Below are 14,828 nucleotides of genomic sequence, written 5' to 3'. Positions count from 1 at the left end.
TCTGCCTCAGAGTCGCCTCTTGGGTGCTGGGGGGTCTCCCACCCACCTGTCACATCCAGAGCTTCTTCAAGCGGCCGCTGCGGGTTCCCCTTTCTGACCCCTCCAGAGCGACACCCAACAAACTGCCCTCCGTTGCTGGCAGCCATGCGGGCGCCTTACCTGCCGCTCAGGCACTATCTCTGCGCGCAGCTGCCCGCGCGCCCCAGGCCGCCCTCCCTCTCGCCCCCCCACCCCCGCGACGGGTCTTCCCCCCTCCTCTTCCTCCTCCTCCTCCTCTCTGTCTCCTCACCTCCCCGCCCCCCCCCCATATTTGGCTTTTTGGAATTCCTAATCGCGGCTGGTCCCTGTGATTGGCTGCTGGGCTCTGACCCCGCTCGGGCTCCAGGCTGGGCGTATAAAAGGGGCCTGAGGCGGGGGCTCCCGAGCATTCCCCGGAGCGGGCACCAGGGACCAGCCGCAGCATGACGGGCAAAGCGGGCGACGCGCTCGCCCACAGCCTGCCCGCCAAACTCAAAGCCCCCGACGGCGCGCCGCCTGCTCCTCCTCCGCCGCCGCCGCCCACAGCCTCGGGCCCCCCAGGGGCGGCAGGGGCCCCGGTGGGCTCCGTAGCCGCGGGGGCCAAGCCCGTCTCGGGCCCCGCGGCGCCTCGCTGCACCGGCTTCGGCATCCAGGAGATCCTGGGCTTGAACAAGGAGCCGCCTTCGCACCCTCGCGCGGCCCTGGACTCGTTGCCCGCCGGCCACCTGCTGGCGGCCCGCTCCGTGCTCAGCCCCGCCGGGGTGGGCGGCATGGGCATGGGCTTGCTCGGCGCCGGCAGCCTGCCCGGCTTCTACGCGCAGCCCACCTTCCTGGAGGTGCTGGCCGACCCGCCCGGCGTCCACCTGCAGCCGCTGGGCCGAGGCCCCGCGCAGCTCGACACCAGCCAGACGGCCAGCTCAGGTAGAGGCAGAGCCGTGGGGCGGGCGAGGAAGGGGGCAGCCGGGAGAGAGACAGAGAGAGATCCAGCCTCAGGAAAGCGGGAGGCCGCGGTTGCCTTGCCAGGCAACCCCGTGAGGCAGCCCTCCAGGCTGGGCAATCCCACACAGGCGACCCAGGAGGGAGACTCCCAGGGCCAACACAGGCTCTTCTTGCCTTCCCGTCGCCAGCGATCTCCGCTTCTTCCAGATCGCGGCTTTTTGAGAAAGTGGCCCAGCAGCTCCTTGCCCAGACTGCGGTCATTATAAAACTATAACGAAAGATAATCGGCGGGGGCCAAGGAGAAGGGGGCGGGGGCCTCCGGAGGCAGGGAGAGGGGGCGACTTTCGAACACAGGACCGGCTGCTGGTTTCCATCCTTTTGAAGGGATGAGATCGAAACGCGGGGACCGGCGCTGTTCAAGGTAGCGCGGTCGAGGCTCAAGGTCCCGATTTTTTACCATAAGCGCCAAGGGAATAAAAGGAAATAATATGAAAAGCAATGGCCGGTTTCCAAACGAATAATAATAATTCAGAATATTTTTAAACGGGTAAAAATTAGGAGAAACGGCAAAAGTTGTTATTTTAGAGCGTCTAATATATAAATACCCTTCCTTGCGTTCCAGCTCCCCTGGTTCAAAGTCCATTTTTTCCTTGCCCTGTCCTTTAAATATAGGGGCGATAAGATTTACTAGGATCCCCAAAATTGCAAGCTTTGGGGCGATGCGCCATCGACTTTCTTTTAAATTCATAAATACTTTTTTTCTTTTAAAAAAATTTGACATTTCGAAGGGGGAGAAATGTCGCGTAAGGCTTGGAAACGAAACTGGCCTTCGAGTTTGGAAGGGAGAAAAGAGGAGCCAAGAGCGCGCAGAGAGCGAAGCGTCCTCGGGATGCAAAGCGCTGCCAGGGGGAACCCGGCCAGGGAACGAAACCTGAGTCGATCGCACGAGACCAGCGCCCCGATCCCCCGATCCGGGGAAATCCGAAGCGAGGTCTGAGTGCGAGACTCGCCTCGCACCCCGGAGCGTCTCGGGGAGCCGGGAGGGGAGACTCACCCGAACACCCCCCTCCAGGAGCTCTGGTCCCCATCGCTGCCGCCTTTCTGTGTCCCCAGATTCCGAGGATGTTTCGTCCAGCGACAGAAAGATGTCCAAATCCTCGTTAAGCCAGAGCAAGAAGCGGAAGAAGAGGCGGCACAGGTAAGGCGGACGCTGCTCGGGAGCCCCGCGAGGCGGAGAGGGAGGATCTCCCCACCCCCACCCCAATTGCCTGGCCTGCCCTCCCAGTCTCTACCTTTGGGCCTCAGGATCCAGGGAGTCAGGATCGAGCCCCCCATCACCTTGTGCCCGCGGGTGGGTGTGGGGCTGGGGGGACGACGACGGAGAAGGGAGCTGCAGAGATGCGCCAAGGAGAGTTGCGCCCTTCTCTGGGTCCTCCATCCCAACGGAGTCCCCTGTCTCCTCCACCAGCATCTCCTCGGATGGACCCGAGGCGCAGCTCAGGGAGGAGGCCGCGCTTCTCGATGCATTTGTTCGGCCTTTGGGTGCTGTTTTGTCTTGAAACCTCCGACCCAAGAGAGGCCAGGGGGGTCTCCTTCGCCCTGGCTGATCCCACCGGCTGCACGGTGGCACTTTCCCTTCTCCCCGTGAGCCGCCCTTCTCCTTCCCCCTGTGTTGTAATCCGGCTTCCTTGCCTAGTGGTCCATTGTCATAAAAGACGCAGCACTGGGGTTGGGTGGGGAAGCCGTCCTCGGGGACCTCTCTTTGCATTCCTCATTCTCCAGGGATCTCTTGGGCTGTTTCTTTCTCTCTTTTAAAAAGCGAAATAAATTAGGGATTTATTATTATTTTTTGCATGTGTTGGGACCCTTTAAAAAGCAGTGCTTTGACCCAGCCGGAACCTCCGGGTGGTTGTTTGTGTGTGTGAGAGAGATGTTATTATGAAATGCATCCTATAAAATGATATGGCTGGCATCTGCTCAGGAAAACAACAACAACACGGGAGATCAAGGGTGGTTTGTGCGATGAATTTATATTCCTCCCCCCTCGGCAAAGAATGCTGCTGCAATTTCCGTGTCTAGCAATAAAGTATTCGAAATGTTCCGTAAGGTGACAGGACAGTTTGCAAACAGGAGATGTGGGAGAGAGGAAAGGAAAGTGAAGAGGTCTTCTGTGGAGGTCTAACCTCCCTTTCCAGATCTGTCACAGTCTCAGAGGGGCAACTTGGCCCTGTCATTTTGCCTCCAGGAAAGGGGGACGCGGTCCTCTTTCCAAAAGTAGCTGGTAGGACTGCAGGGGTGGCCAGGAAAATATTCCCAAGCGAGCCAGTGGCAATCCTGTTATTCCTGAAATTCAGGACAATTGGACAGCAATTCATCTGTTCGGACCCGGTTTGGGGAAATAATTAGATCAATTTTGCTAAGCGGCGGAGTGCCTGTGGATTACGAGAACTTTCCCGTGAAAGGTTGGCTAGAATGAGGAAAAGGGCAAATTAAGGGTTCAATATTTCGTTAAGCAGTGCAATTGCCGTGGCAAAGCGAATGCTTCCGTTTGACTGATGAGGTCAAAGCAGATGGGGGACAAGAACTTCCCAGATGAACTGGACTGATACAACGGTGTGGGTTGTTTCGCCGTTTAGATCCAGGTTAAAATCGAAGCACGTTTCCTTTCTGGATCCAGAAAAGAGCTGGAATCAAGTGCTGAATTTCTTAGTGATTTCAGGAGTGGTTTTTTCTTCTTCCAATAGGTGTACAGTATTTACATTGTCCAGTATATTTGGTTTTTTTAAAAAAACAACAACAACAATTAATTCACCTATAATTAAATACTTCTCCAACAAGTAGTTGCAAAATGGAGAGACACTAGAAATGTCTCTGTTACTGAGGTTTGTAAACAACAGTTTTTGAGGGGTTGTTGGTACAAAGTGGACTAAGGTGATTTTTTTAAAAAACGAAATTTAAGTATGCATTTCAGAAAGACGCATTCTGCCGTTTATTTTTGACAGGAAAACTATCCTGCAAGAAAAGTGGGAGAGTTGTGTTGTCTCTAACCCCCCCCCCCGCGCCCCCAGCAATTTCCCCAAATGACGATACGGAAGAAATAGTCTTCAAATTGCCTCGAGAGAAGGATATCGAATGGTTAAACGAGTTTGCTGTATTCGCATTGGCTGTGATTCCGTTTGGGGGGGGGAGAGACACCCCAAACTCTACCAGTTAAAGAACTAATACAAACGCTTGATCGTAGAATATATCCTTTGTATTAACAAGGTCTTTCTGTTAACACTGTTACTGATCTGATACAGTGCCTTGGATTTAAAATGCTTGGAGGTGATTTGAGAGCATATTGGCTGCTTTATTGGAAATTCGCAGACTACATTTTCTTTTATTTTTACTAAGTGACTTGGATTTCTTTCTCCTCTGGATGCTATATTTCTTCAGGGGTGCAGGTGTTTATTTCATATTTATTTGGGCTTGCTTGCAACACACACACACACACACACACAGAGAGAGAGAGAGAGAGAGAGAGAGAGAGAGAGAGAGAGAGAGATGAACTACAATATTGTAATGCAGACTGCTTCCTAGGTAGATTAATCACAGAACCAGAGGGCTGCCATGCATCAGAAATTGGTGCGGATATCCTAATGCTCATTCAGATTTGCGGCACAACAGGAGCACGAAAGGAACCTGTCTGCTCTGCAGGCATCTTTCTTCAACTCCAGTTGTGCTTCCGTTTGTTTCCAGTCCCAGACTATCGTTTTGGGAGTGTGCCTGTCTGCGAGGAGGACTTTGGAATAGATAAACGTGGGAGAAGTGTGTCCTTGGTATGAAATTCGTTGTTTTGAAGAGGTGGAAGTCCTACTTACTATGCTGTTCACAGCACAGCTGAACTGCTGACGGCACTGGTGGTACTTCCTTAGGTTGTAAAGTGTTAGGGAATCTATGTGGCGCTCAGGTCATTTATAAAAAAAAGGGAAGACTGGCAGATGTGAGAAAGGCTGGGCACTTTCAACATTTTAAAAGAGGGGACGGTGTTGTTACCCATCAATTTAAATGCCAAACATAGCATGCTGTGCACTGGTGTTGAAATAATATTTGCACCTGAAAATGCTGATATGAATGCTGCATTGAAAGAAAGAAAGAAAGAAAGAAAGAAAGAAAGAAAGAAAAGCAAATAATGGTTTTTATTCTTTAAAACTTGCATTTTGCCATAAAATCCAACCTTCCACATGAAGCCACTCCCTATAGGTACTGACAAGCAAAACAAAGTCTTTTCAACTTAAAGCATGTCTTCTGACACTGAAAACTACATCTTACAGAATTAAGAGTCACCAGCTGGATTCAAATGTAGTGAATTTGCCAGATTTTGTTAGGGTTCTGCTTTAGTGTTACATTTCACAGAAGTACTGCTAATAATAATATGGAAGTAATTTTTTTAAAGATCCATAACTCTTATCAGTTTAGTTGTTATTGTAATAGCAACTAACCAGATCAGCAAGCCAGCATCCTTATTGTTATTTTGCGAACATATAGCAAAAGATTACTTTTATTTTAATTTTATTTTTAAAGAAAGGCAAAATGATAGCCTGAAGAACATAACAACAAGTAGTTTAATTCTTAACATGTGTAATTACCAATAGAGATGTACATATATTTGGACACTCTATAGTTAAGATATATACGTGAGAAGCTGAATCCAGTCTAAAACACATTTATTTCATAGCAAGCACTATTGACTGCAAATGAGCTTACATCCTAGTGGTTAGGCTCACAATGCCAGAGAAGCAAAGACAGATTCTATCTGCAATAGCATTCTATTTACAGTAAAAAGCCATAGCATATATACAGTGAGATGGTATAGATGATAATCATGTATGCCACTCTGAATTATTGGTGGGGATACTGATATGAAAAATAAAATTATAGGGACTCCACATTTTTTGGCTGTAGAAGCTGAGCAGGTGTTTGGGGGTGCTACTTCTTGTCCCCCCCTCCTGTGGCTTTCTATGAGGTTGTGCTTTCCCCTAATTTAATTTTTTTGAGTAACTTCTGCTACAAATGGGTTTGTTTTTGTGATGTCTTTCTTGACAATGAAGAGAAGCAGGGATCTAAGACTACCCATTTATTAAAGCTTTAAAAAATCAAGTGCCAAACTTATTTCTGTTTAACTACCCTCACCCTTTGCGTCCTTCTGAATAATAGCCCCATTCTCCATGTGTTGAGAGATTTGCTTTTGTCTCCCACTTTGATTTGTTAATATACTTTATGGATAGGCCTCCGCTTTCAATTCAGCTGGAGGGCTTTGGAGACATAGTTAATTATTCCATTTCAATAAATTGGACTTGAAGCTAGCCATTTTATGCACACTTACTTGAGAGTACCCCACTGAGTGAAGAGGGGTGCAGCAGACAAAATGTGGGTAGGATTCGACAGCAAAGTGCTTACCTTTGCTTATCATAACCATGGTGAACTTTCTCTCTCTACGTACCTTTACATACCTTTCCTTCCTATGGCTTTTGTCTATCCATCTGTAGATACATATAGGAGGCAACATGGTGTAGTGGTTAGAGTGTTGGGACCCAACCTGGGGAACCAAGGTTTAAGTCCCAACTTGACCATGTAGCTCATTGGGTAACCTTGGGCCAGCCCACCTCTCACCTAACTTAGCTCCCAGAGTTGTTGTGGGAGAGGGAGAACCATGTTTGCCACCTTGAGCTAGTTGGAGGAACAAGATGGGATGTAAATGCAATAAATCAATAATCAAATGTATTTTACCCACTCTCTAAGCTTTCCCTTTGGTCCTTTGCCTGTTTAGGATAGTCCAACATTTAGTTTCATTTTTACTTTTTCATCAGTTAGTTTTGTTTCCTTCAGGACAATTTTCACATCCTATCAACTGGAGGAACTGGAAAAAGCATTCAATGAGGCCCATTATCCTGATGTCTATGCGAGGGAGATGCTGGCAATGAAAACAGAACTTCCTGAAGACAGGATACAGGTAATTGTACTGCTGTGAGACCCCCATGATACTAATTTTCCTTTTCATGTTCTTTAGTTTCTTCAGAAAGGACAATGTATCCTTTTAGACAGAAATAGAGTATCAACCCTAAACAGTTTTCTTGCAACCCAGATCCTCAAGAGCTAATTATCAACTGTGGATGAGAAAATAACCCTCAATTGGTATGGTCTTTTTGTGTCTCAGGTTGCATTGTTTGCTCCCGAGTTTATAGTAAGATGCATTATACAGGGAGACACGTAAGCTAGAAAAATCCTGAGAAGGGAAGAGTAGTGTGGGAAGAAGGCTAAAAGTATCCTTGTTGAAGTGGCATGAGTAAAAAAGGGCTCAGGATCTATCCGTGAGGAAGGAAATGGTTAAAAAAAGGGAACCGAAGCAGAATTGTGTCCCAAGCAAAGGATTGCTGGAAACCTGGTAAGTGGAAGCCCAAGTGAGTGAATGCTTCTCCATACAATAAAATAAAATTCCCGTAGATTATTTTTTTAAAATGCACTGTTGTGGAGAAGGCTAGGGTAGAACTCTTTTCCCGACATTCTTTTTTAAAGTAGAAGGTCTCTGTTTTGTATATTAAGAAACAATCTGAAGTAAAAAAGCCCAACATAAACTTACCATCTAACAGAAAACTGGACCTGAACTAAACATGCCACATATTTATTATTTGGAAAATAATTTTATGAGTTAAATTCATTCCTAGTAAAATCAAGAAGTGTTTTGTTATTCACTGTAATGGTGTGTGGATTGTGCCCTAAGGCCGAGGACTGCTCCCTAAAGTAGAACCAAAAAATGGTTTATTAGCAAAAGTCACTATCACTGACTGCCAACAGTTTAGTCTTAAGGAAGCTAAAATTTGTAACAATGTGAGAACTCCCCACCATGGGTTTTGGCGTGGGTTTTTTTTGTTTTGTTTTGTTTCTGCTAACAAATCTATTGCCTGATTGTACTGATTTCTTTAAGTTGTGCATTCTGCTAGTGCTTAACTGTGGACCTACCCTTCTAAAAATTGCAGCCTTAAAGCTTAATCCTATATGAGCCCCTCTGCTGGCAAATCATTGCAAAGTCATGACCTGTGCTGTGCTGCTGACTGCCTCAGCTGATCCTGGGTCTTATGCCAGTAGTGTGGTGTGTGGCAGAGTGGTCTTGCACTGAGGTGTCATGTGACGCACAACTCTTACATGGCAAGAGTGGGGCAGCTAATGTTTGCTGCAAGCTAAAAAGCATTTCAGTTGCTCGGTCACCTTTCATGGGTACACTGCTCTACGCTTGAGATAATGGTGGAAGGGCTTTCGGTGAGGTTGCGACTGATGTAGGCAGCAAAACAGAACGCATCTGTGCTACTTCCCTTATACAGGATGCGGTTGTACCAATGACAGTATACAGCACTTCATGTCTTACCGCAGATCAGAGCTCTCAAGCATCAATAGCACTGAAACATAGGAAACTGCCTTATAGCAGGCCAGGCAGTTTGTCCATCTAGCCCAGTATTGTCTGCCTGTCTCAGGTAGAAGCCTTTTCCTGTTACCTGCTACCTGATCTGCTTTTTAACTGGAAATGCAAGAGACTGAGCCCGTGACCTGTGTGCAATGCATGTGTGCCACTACTGAACTTTGGCTGCTTCTCACTTGTTCGCTTGCAAATGAGTGGTGACAGCATCAGGAAATTATGAACTAATATGGCATTCATAAAACATGGTGCGGGTTAATAATCTGAGCCAAAGCTGGCAGAATCCTGTTGAGAGTTCTTGCTGGAAACCACTCGTTATTTCATGAGTCGTCCCCCCCCCCTTCCCGGATACTAGCACAGCATCAGCCCTTACCTACCATCTTTTAATATTTTGTCACATTAATTGCGACTTCATTGGGTTTCCTTGCTTTGGATATTTGCATACTCTTCTCCTAACCCTCCCCCCCCCCAACATCCCTTGGGCTTTCACCTTCCTATAGCACCCCCTCCCCCGTCGACGCTATAAAACTGTTTACTTAAATTATGCACCATAAATCACCTTCTCTCCAGCTACTTAATCATTTGGTTGCTCTCTGCTGAACTCTTTCCAATTTGTCAATCTTTGTGGTAACAAGACATAAAGTGTGTATGATTGCAGTGTGCCAGGTTGGTTCCTCTCGTGGCTTCAAATGGGACTGGAGACTCCTGTCCTTGAGGGTCATTGGCGGCATTCAACTAATATTGGCTTATATCGGAGATCACATTGTGCCTTGTGCACTTCCTTTACTCAGGGATATTGCTTAAATTTCTAAAACTTATTGTCGTCCCCTCCCCCAATTGCTAACCTATGACTGTGACCCACAAGACCACGCGAAAAATTCTGCACACACAGCCACATTTCCAAGAGACTTTCTACTGCATGTTTTACTTAGTGCTCAGAGTGCCTTGCAGTTATTCATTTGTTGTTCTTTCACCTAGCACAGTTACTGGGGAGGAACTGCTTGCTCCTAGCTTTAAAATGGGACAATTGTGTTGCTGGGGAAAGCACATTTTACCCCAGCTAGCACCTCAGTGTTCTTTAGAACTCCTTCCTTATCTATACTGGTTTGACATCCACATGGGGTGACATGCACCCCTACTTGCTGATCAAAAGACAACAGGCTGCCCGGGAAACAGGGTCAGGCCTTCTTGGTGGTGGCACCCTCTCCTCCATTGGGAAACCTGTCTATGCCCAACTTTCATGAGGCTTGAGATGACAGGTGAAGATCCTTTTAATGAGACTGGGTCAGTTTGGAAGCTGAAAATGCTAAATACTATTTTAATTGACTTACTGAGTTTTATATAATACTTTCTTTTAAATATTGCAGTACTATGGTTGATGTTAGCTGCTTTGGGTGTTGTATGGCTGGAATGTCTGTTGAGATAGTAAAATGAACAAACAAACAAATAAGCTAGCGATATAGACAGATATATAGGTACCTCTGAGACTGTGGTTATAGAAATATCATAGGGGCCCACTGACTACTGCTTCCATGTAATTTCAGGTAGCCTGTATTGGCCATCACTCCCGTCCCTTACTACTGACCATACCATTTTGTAAGCTTTTAAAAAAGTATTAATTGAATTTTATTACTTTTGCAAAGACGTTTTTGCTGCCTGCATACAAGCATGACCACCACATGTGCTCATGCATAAAAAAGCATGGCAGCCCGAATTAGGCATCCATCTTATACTGAGTCCAACCACTGGTCCATTGAGCACAGTGCCAGAGATGGATCCTTTCTATCCCTCTTGACATAGTTGGACTCCAACTCCCATCAGCCCCAGCCAGCATGGCCAAGGGTCAGAGATGATGGGAATGGTAGCCCAACAAGGGACCACAAGTTCTCTTTCCTTGGTCTACAATGACTGGGAGCACCTCTTCAGAATTTCATGTGGGGAATTCACCATTTCTACCTGGAGATGCCTTGGTGTTGAACTTCAGTGTGCATCTATAGCAGATGCTATTCCACTGAGTTAGCAAGGAATCTGAGAAGAAGGGGAGGTTCTAGGATAACAGCAGGTATCATATTGGGGGCAGGAGATTCCAGTTTAACTGGGCGACCAGACAAATGCACGCAAGCTTAAGCAAAAGTATGAGAATAGGCATAATTTTAATCACAACGCATTATTGTGTTACATTTCCCTCTGATTCTGCTCCATAGAGCTCAGAGCAGTTCATGAGGCTCCTGCAGGGTGGACTGTTCATATGCTCCTGCCCAGCATTGTGGTCCTTTACGGCTGCACTGTGAGAACAATGCTCTCACACAGATAGTCATCAGAATACTCCAAGCAATGCAGCTGTGTTGGTGCCCATGTGCCAGAACTTAGTGTTGTGGCCAACAGGGAGCCCCCTTTCTGAACCCTGAGTACTGTACTTACCTCATGACCCTTGCATAGGAGACAATGGTACCCACCATGGAATAAGAGCCAACATGTGGTTTCCTAATATTGCAGAAGTGTGAAGGAGAGATACTTCGTGGCTATGGAACTTTTAAAAGTCAGAAGCTACGGTTGGAATGTATTATCTGAGATTCACACACATGAAACTAATACACCCAGTGCCTTTTATAGCATGGTCAGGGTCCAGGGAATGAGCCAAAGAAAAGGAGACCGAGAAGACACAATCAATGCGGTAATGGCTTATCCAATGAGAAGGAATGCATTGTGAAATATATGATGCTGTATTCAGATTTAATTTTCTGTTTCAACTTCATGCATTCTGTCACACACACCCGCCCCACCAAAAAAAGGGCAAGTTTGAGAGTGGTTAGTTGTTTATGTCTGCAGTTTATGTCACTTCCAAATAAGTTTGTTTTACACTGAGAATCAGTTCAGGGAATTAACTGTAAATCAAGCCTCATTAATTCTCCTTTTAGTGGGGAAAAGAATAAATTAAGGATTCTGGAAGACCGGGGTGGGTGGATATTGGCAAAGGAGATGCAAGCATCTTCCCCATCATTTCACCTTCAGTTCAATTAATGTGAGTCTCTTTATTGGCAAGAGAGAATGCTGACCCTTTCCCCATCTCTTGCAACCCATTGCTTTGTGATACTCTATCACTGACTGATGATGAGGAGAAAACAGAGCAATCTCCTATTTGTCAGAAGCATTTTGCTTCCCTAGATCTCACCTTAGACCACATCAGAGGAAGGGATGAGAGTAGATTCTCAAGACATTAAGTCTTCATTAGCTATATCCTCTTTAATGATCCTGGTCAAAAATTTGAATGTAGAGCTATAAAGTGATGTTGGCCGGAGACACTTTGAAAACATTTCCAAGCAAAATTATAGTTATCTCCCCTGTTCTATTATTGTAACACGGATGTCTAACATCCGATCATGGTACTTTCTTGTGAATGTTAATTATTTCATTGCTTCTCAGGATATGAACAGGGGGAAAAATATAGGTAGAAGTGGGGAAAGAATTGCAGCAGGAAAAACAGAATGAAAGTGAGAGTTAGGAGAGGGAGGAAAGAAATGCAACTCTTAACAGCGAGTTCTTAAATGAACTGAATTCTCTCAGTGAATTACACTGGCTGTATTGTAAAGGCACTGAACAAATGGTTGATAACATAAGGTTTATAAAATAGGTGTAAAGGACGTAAGTAGGAAGATGCCCAATGTGGCAGAACGAAGGATGATTCCAGGAAATGCAAACATAGTGCCATGTTCCTTAGATGTTATCTAGCATATGGTTGTACAGCACAGAAAAGTCTCTCTTCTTATGATACTTCTCATGATACCTATTCCATGTGATCATAGTGTGCATTCTCCATATATTAAATAAAGCAGTTGATGGCCGCTCCATTTCCATGCAAATATGTTCTTGTGAATCCTTTTGTCAGGTATCCAATGGCTATTTGCAGTTCAATATATAATATATAAACCCCACATTTTGCTTTCAGCATTTCCTTTTTATTAATATTTAATATTTGTTTTTCCCACCAAAAAGCCTTCAAAGTGGTTTGCAATTTAAAAACCAATAAAATACAAAACAACAACAGTGAGAAGCAATTAAATAAAACTAACAGGCACAAGACCTGGCAAAATAAAACAGTCTTTGCAGCTCCCCTAAAACTTGTAGTTTTTGAGCCACATGAGTCTCCAGACATTCTATTCCATCTTGATAAAGGTACTGTTTCATACTTGATATTAAGTATTTGATATCCTGTGTATTTTAATAGTTGGTACACATGATTGGATAATGCATACTGAATGTGCAGAAGATGCAGTGGTTGTTTTTTTTAAAAAAGATAATTATTGCACATGTTTTTGGATGGACTCAACTCCGCTCAGTGAAAATGATTTTGCTCTGTGAAAACGGCATGAGCGTCTGGGCACCCCCGCATTGTGAGTGATGGCCATGCTTCCCAGACCGCTATCACTGATAGGATCATGCAGTCTTGTCCTGCTAGGTCTCATCTTAGCAAAAGTCACAGAATGGCCAGCTCAGCACTGTGTCATGGAACCGTTTCTTGCTTTCCCAGAATTCTGAATACAGTGGTACCTCAGGTTAAGTACTTAATTCATTCTGGAGGTCTGTTCTTAACCTGAAACTGTTCTTAACCTGAAGCACCACTTTAGCTAATGGGGCCTCCTGCTGCTGCCGTGCCGCCAGAGCACGATTTTTGTTCTAATCCTGAAACAAAGTTCTTAACCTGAAGCACTATTTCTGGGTTAGCGGAGTCTGTAACCTGAAGCGTATGTAACCTGAAGCGTATGTAACCCGAGGCACCACTGTAATCAGTTGGTCAAGGCTCCTTTTCATGCTGCCAAGCTAGCAGCCTCAATTATTTGGAGCGGAAAGTGGAGAAATCTATCTGCCACTATCCTCCAATGATATGAGAGAAGGGACTGAGGAAACAGCTTCTGTTTCCCCACGCTAATGGTGTTTGAGATCTCAGGATACTAGTGAGTGTCTCCATCATGCTCTACCCCGTGGTTCAAATTCACAGTACTGTCTGGATGGTTTGGTAGCAACATCACTGTAGTCCGCCTAACTGACTAGGCTACTCCTCACTGTTGCCCAGAGTTTTCCCATTTGCATACCTAAAGTATTATACCTTTTCCTTCATACTCAAAGCTCTCATTCCCAGAACTGTTTGCTCTAGGAACTGAGCACAGATTGTACAGATAGCAGATTTTGTCATACCGGCTTATCACAACTTCCCCAGTTTTAAGTCTCCAATGAAGAGATTTGGGTTCTCTTGACCACAGTTTTTCAGCAAACAGAATTACCTTCAACTACTACAGCAGAGACTACTAGCTTTGGGGGAAATGTCTGTACATGTGCAGGGAGGACTCTGAATTATCTGTTTTGCAGCCTTTCCATCATGCATCTGTTGCTTTTCATCTATTTGTTTGTATGTTATTACTCATTGAATACTATTACTATTTTGCTCAACAGTTAAGGATTAAAAGTCCACCTTCATGTTAGGAAGAAAGACACATTTTCTGGCATTATAGCCATAAATGGCTCCCCACCCCCCTCTTCTGGATAATCTTAATTGATCTGAGCAAGGTTGCTGAGAGTGAGTTTGGGCCGCAGTAAAAAATATCCACCCCCCCACAACAGCAAGGGCAGATGGATTAAAAATCTGTACACAGGATATAAAATAAATGTGTGATCTTGTTTTTATGTTAATAATAAATATGATAATTTTTGTACCTGTTGAGACTATTAAGATCGTAATGACTAATGTCAATAATATAAGCACCCACACAGTCATTGCTGAACTAACCATACACTTTAAACATTAAACTTGCATGTGTAACATAACACAATGCGTATCACAAAACAGCTTTGTTGCATTTGTACAATGTTCCCTTAAGAAAACTTGTAAATGCAACTGCGCATAATAGGATGAGACAGCATTGCCATACTGTCAAAGCGCAGAAGTGAATGTTTGTATAGAGTCAGACATGCTTGATTCATGGCACAAGTTCGCAAGCCATTATTCAGACTTGTGGATGCATTGAACATGAAATATATACATATATATATATTGTTCAGAATTACAAAAAACATATGCAGATAGGCTCAGGGGCCCCCTTCCAAACTGCTGGGGCCCAGTAATTCATACCAGCACCCCCCTTGTTGGCCCTGAGTCTAAGGCTAATATGAATACCATTATTTCCCATCCAGGTTTTTAAATGATGGCAAAGGAAGGCAGCAATACATAGTACTGTGTTTTACAGAAAAACTTGGAATATTGTTGTTTTTAAACATTCTGATGACCTCACATATGTGTCACATTGATATTATCAATTCTGTTTGTGCTATATGTCAGCTAGAAGTGGAACAGGGAAGATTTAGGTGTATCTAGCCTACAGCAGTGGTATCAATAAGTATTTTCAGAAAGCAGTTAACATATAGCTTA

The 14,828-nt window shown here is 45.0% G+C and overlaps 1 protein-coding gene across 1 annotated transcript in view; it reads left to right on the top strand.

Annotated features, from left to right (window-relative positions):
* Positions 1-461: 461 nt before the first annotated feature.
* Positions 462-14,828, top strand: part of VSX2 (visual system homeobox 2) — a gene marked incomplete at its 5' end in the record, with an annotated part of 31,856 nt that continues 17,489 nt past the window's right edge. Inside the window, 3 exons of the mRNA XM_083509346.1 lie at positions 462-939; positions 2,071-2,155; positions 6,826-6,949. Of these exons, the coding sequence (XP_083365472.1) occupies positions 462-939; positions 2,071-2,155; positions 6,826-6,949 (687 nt within the window). The remainder of the gene's footprint in view (positions 940-2,070; positions 2,156-6,825; positions 6,950-14,828) is intronic.

The sequence above is a fragment of the Podarcis liolepis genome (genome assembly GCF_965112155.1).
Source record: "Podarcis liolepis genome assembly, chromosome: 1".
NCBI lineage: Eukaryota > Metazoa > Chordata > Lepidosauria > Squamata > Lacertidae > Podarcis > Podarcis liolepis.
This window is presented reverse-complemented; position numbering and strand designations above follow the sequence as displayed.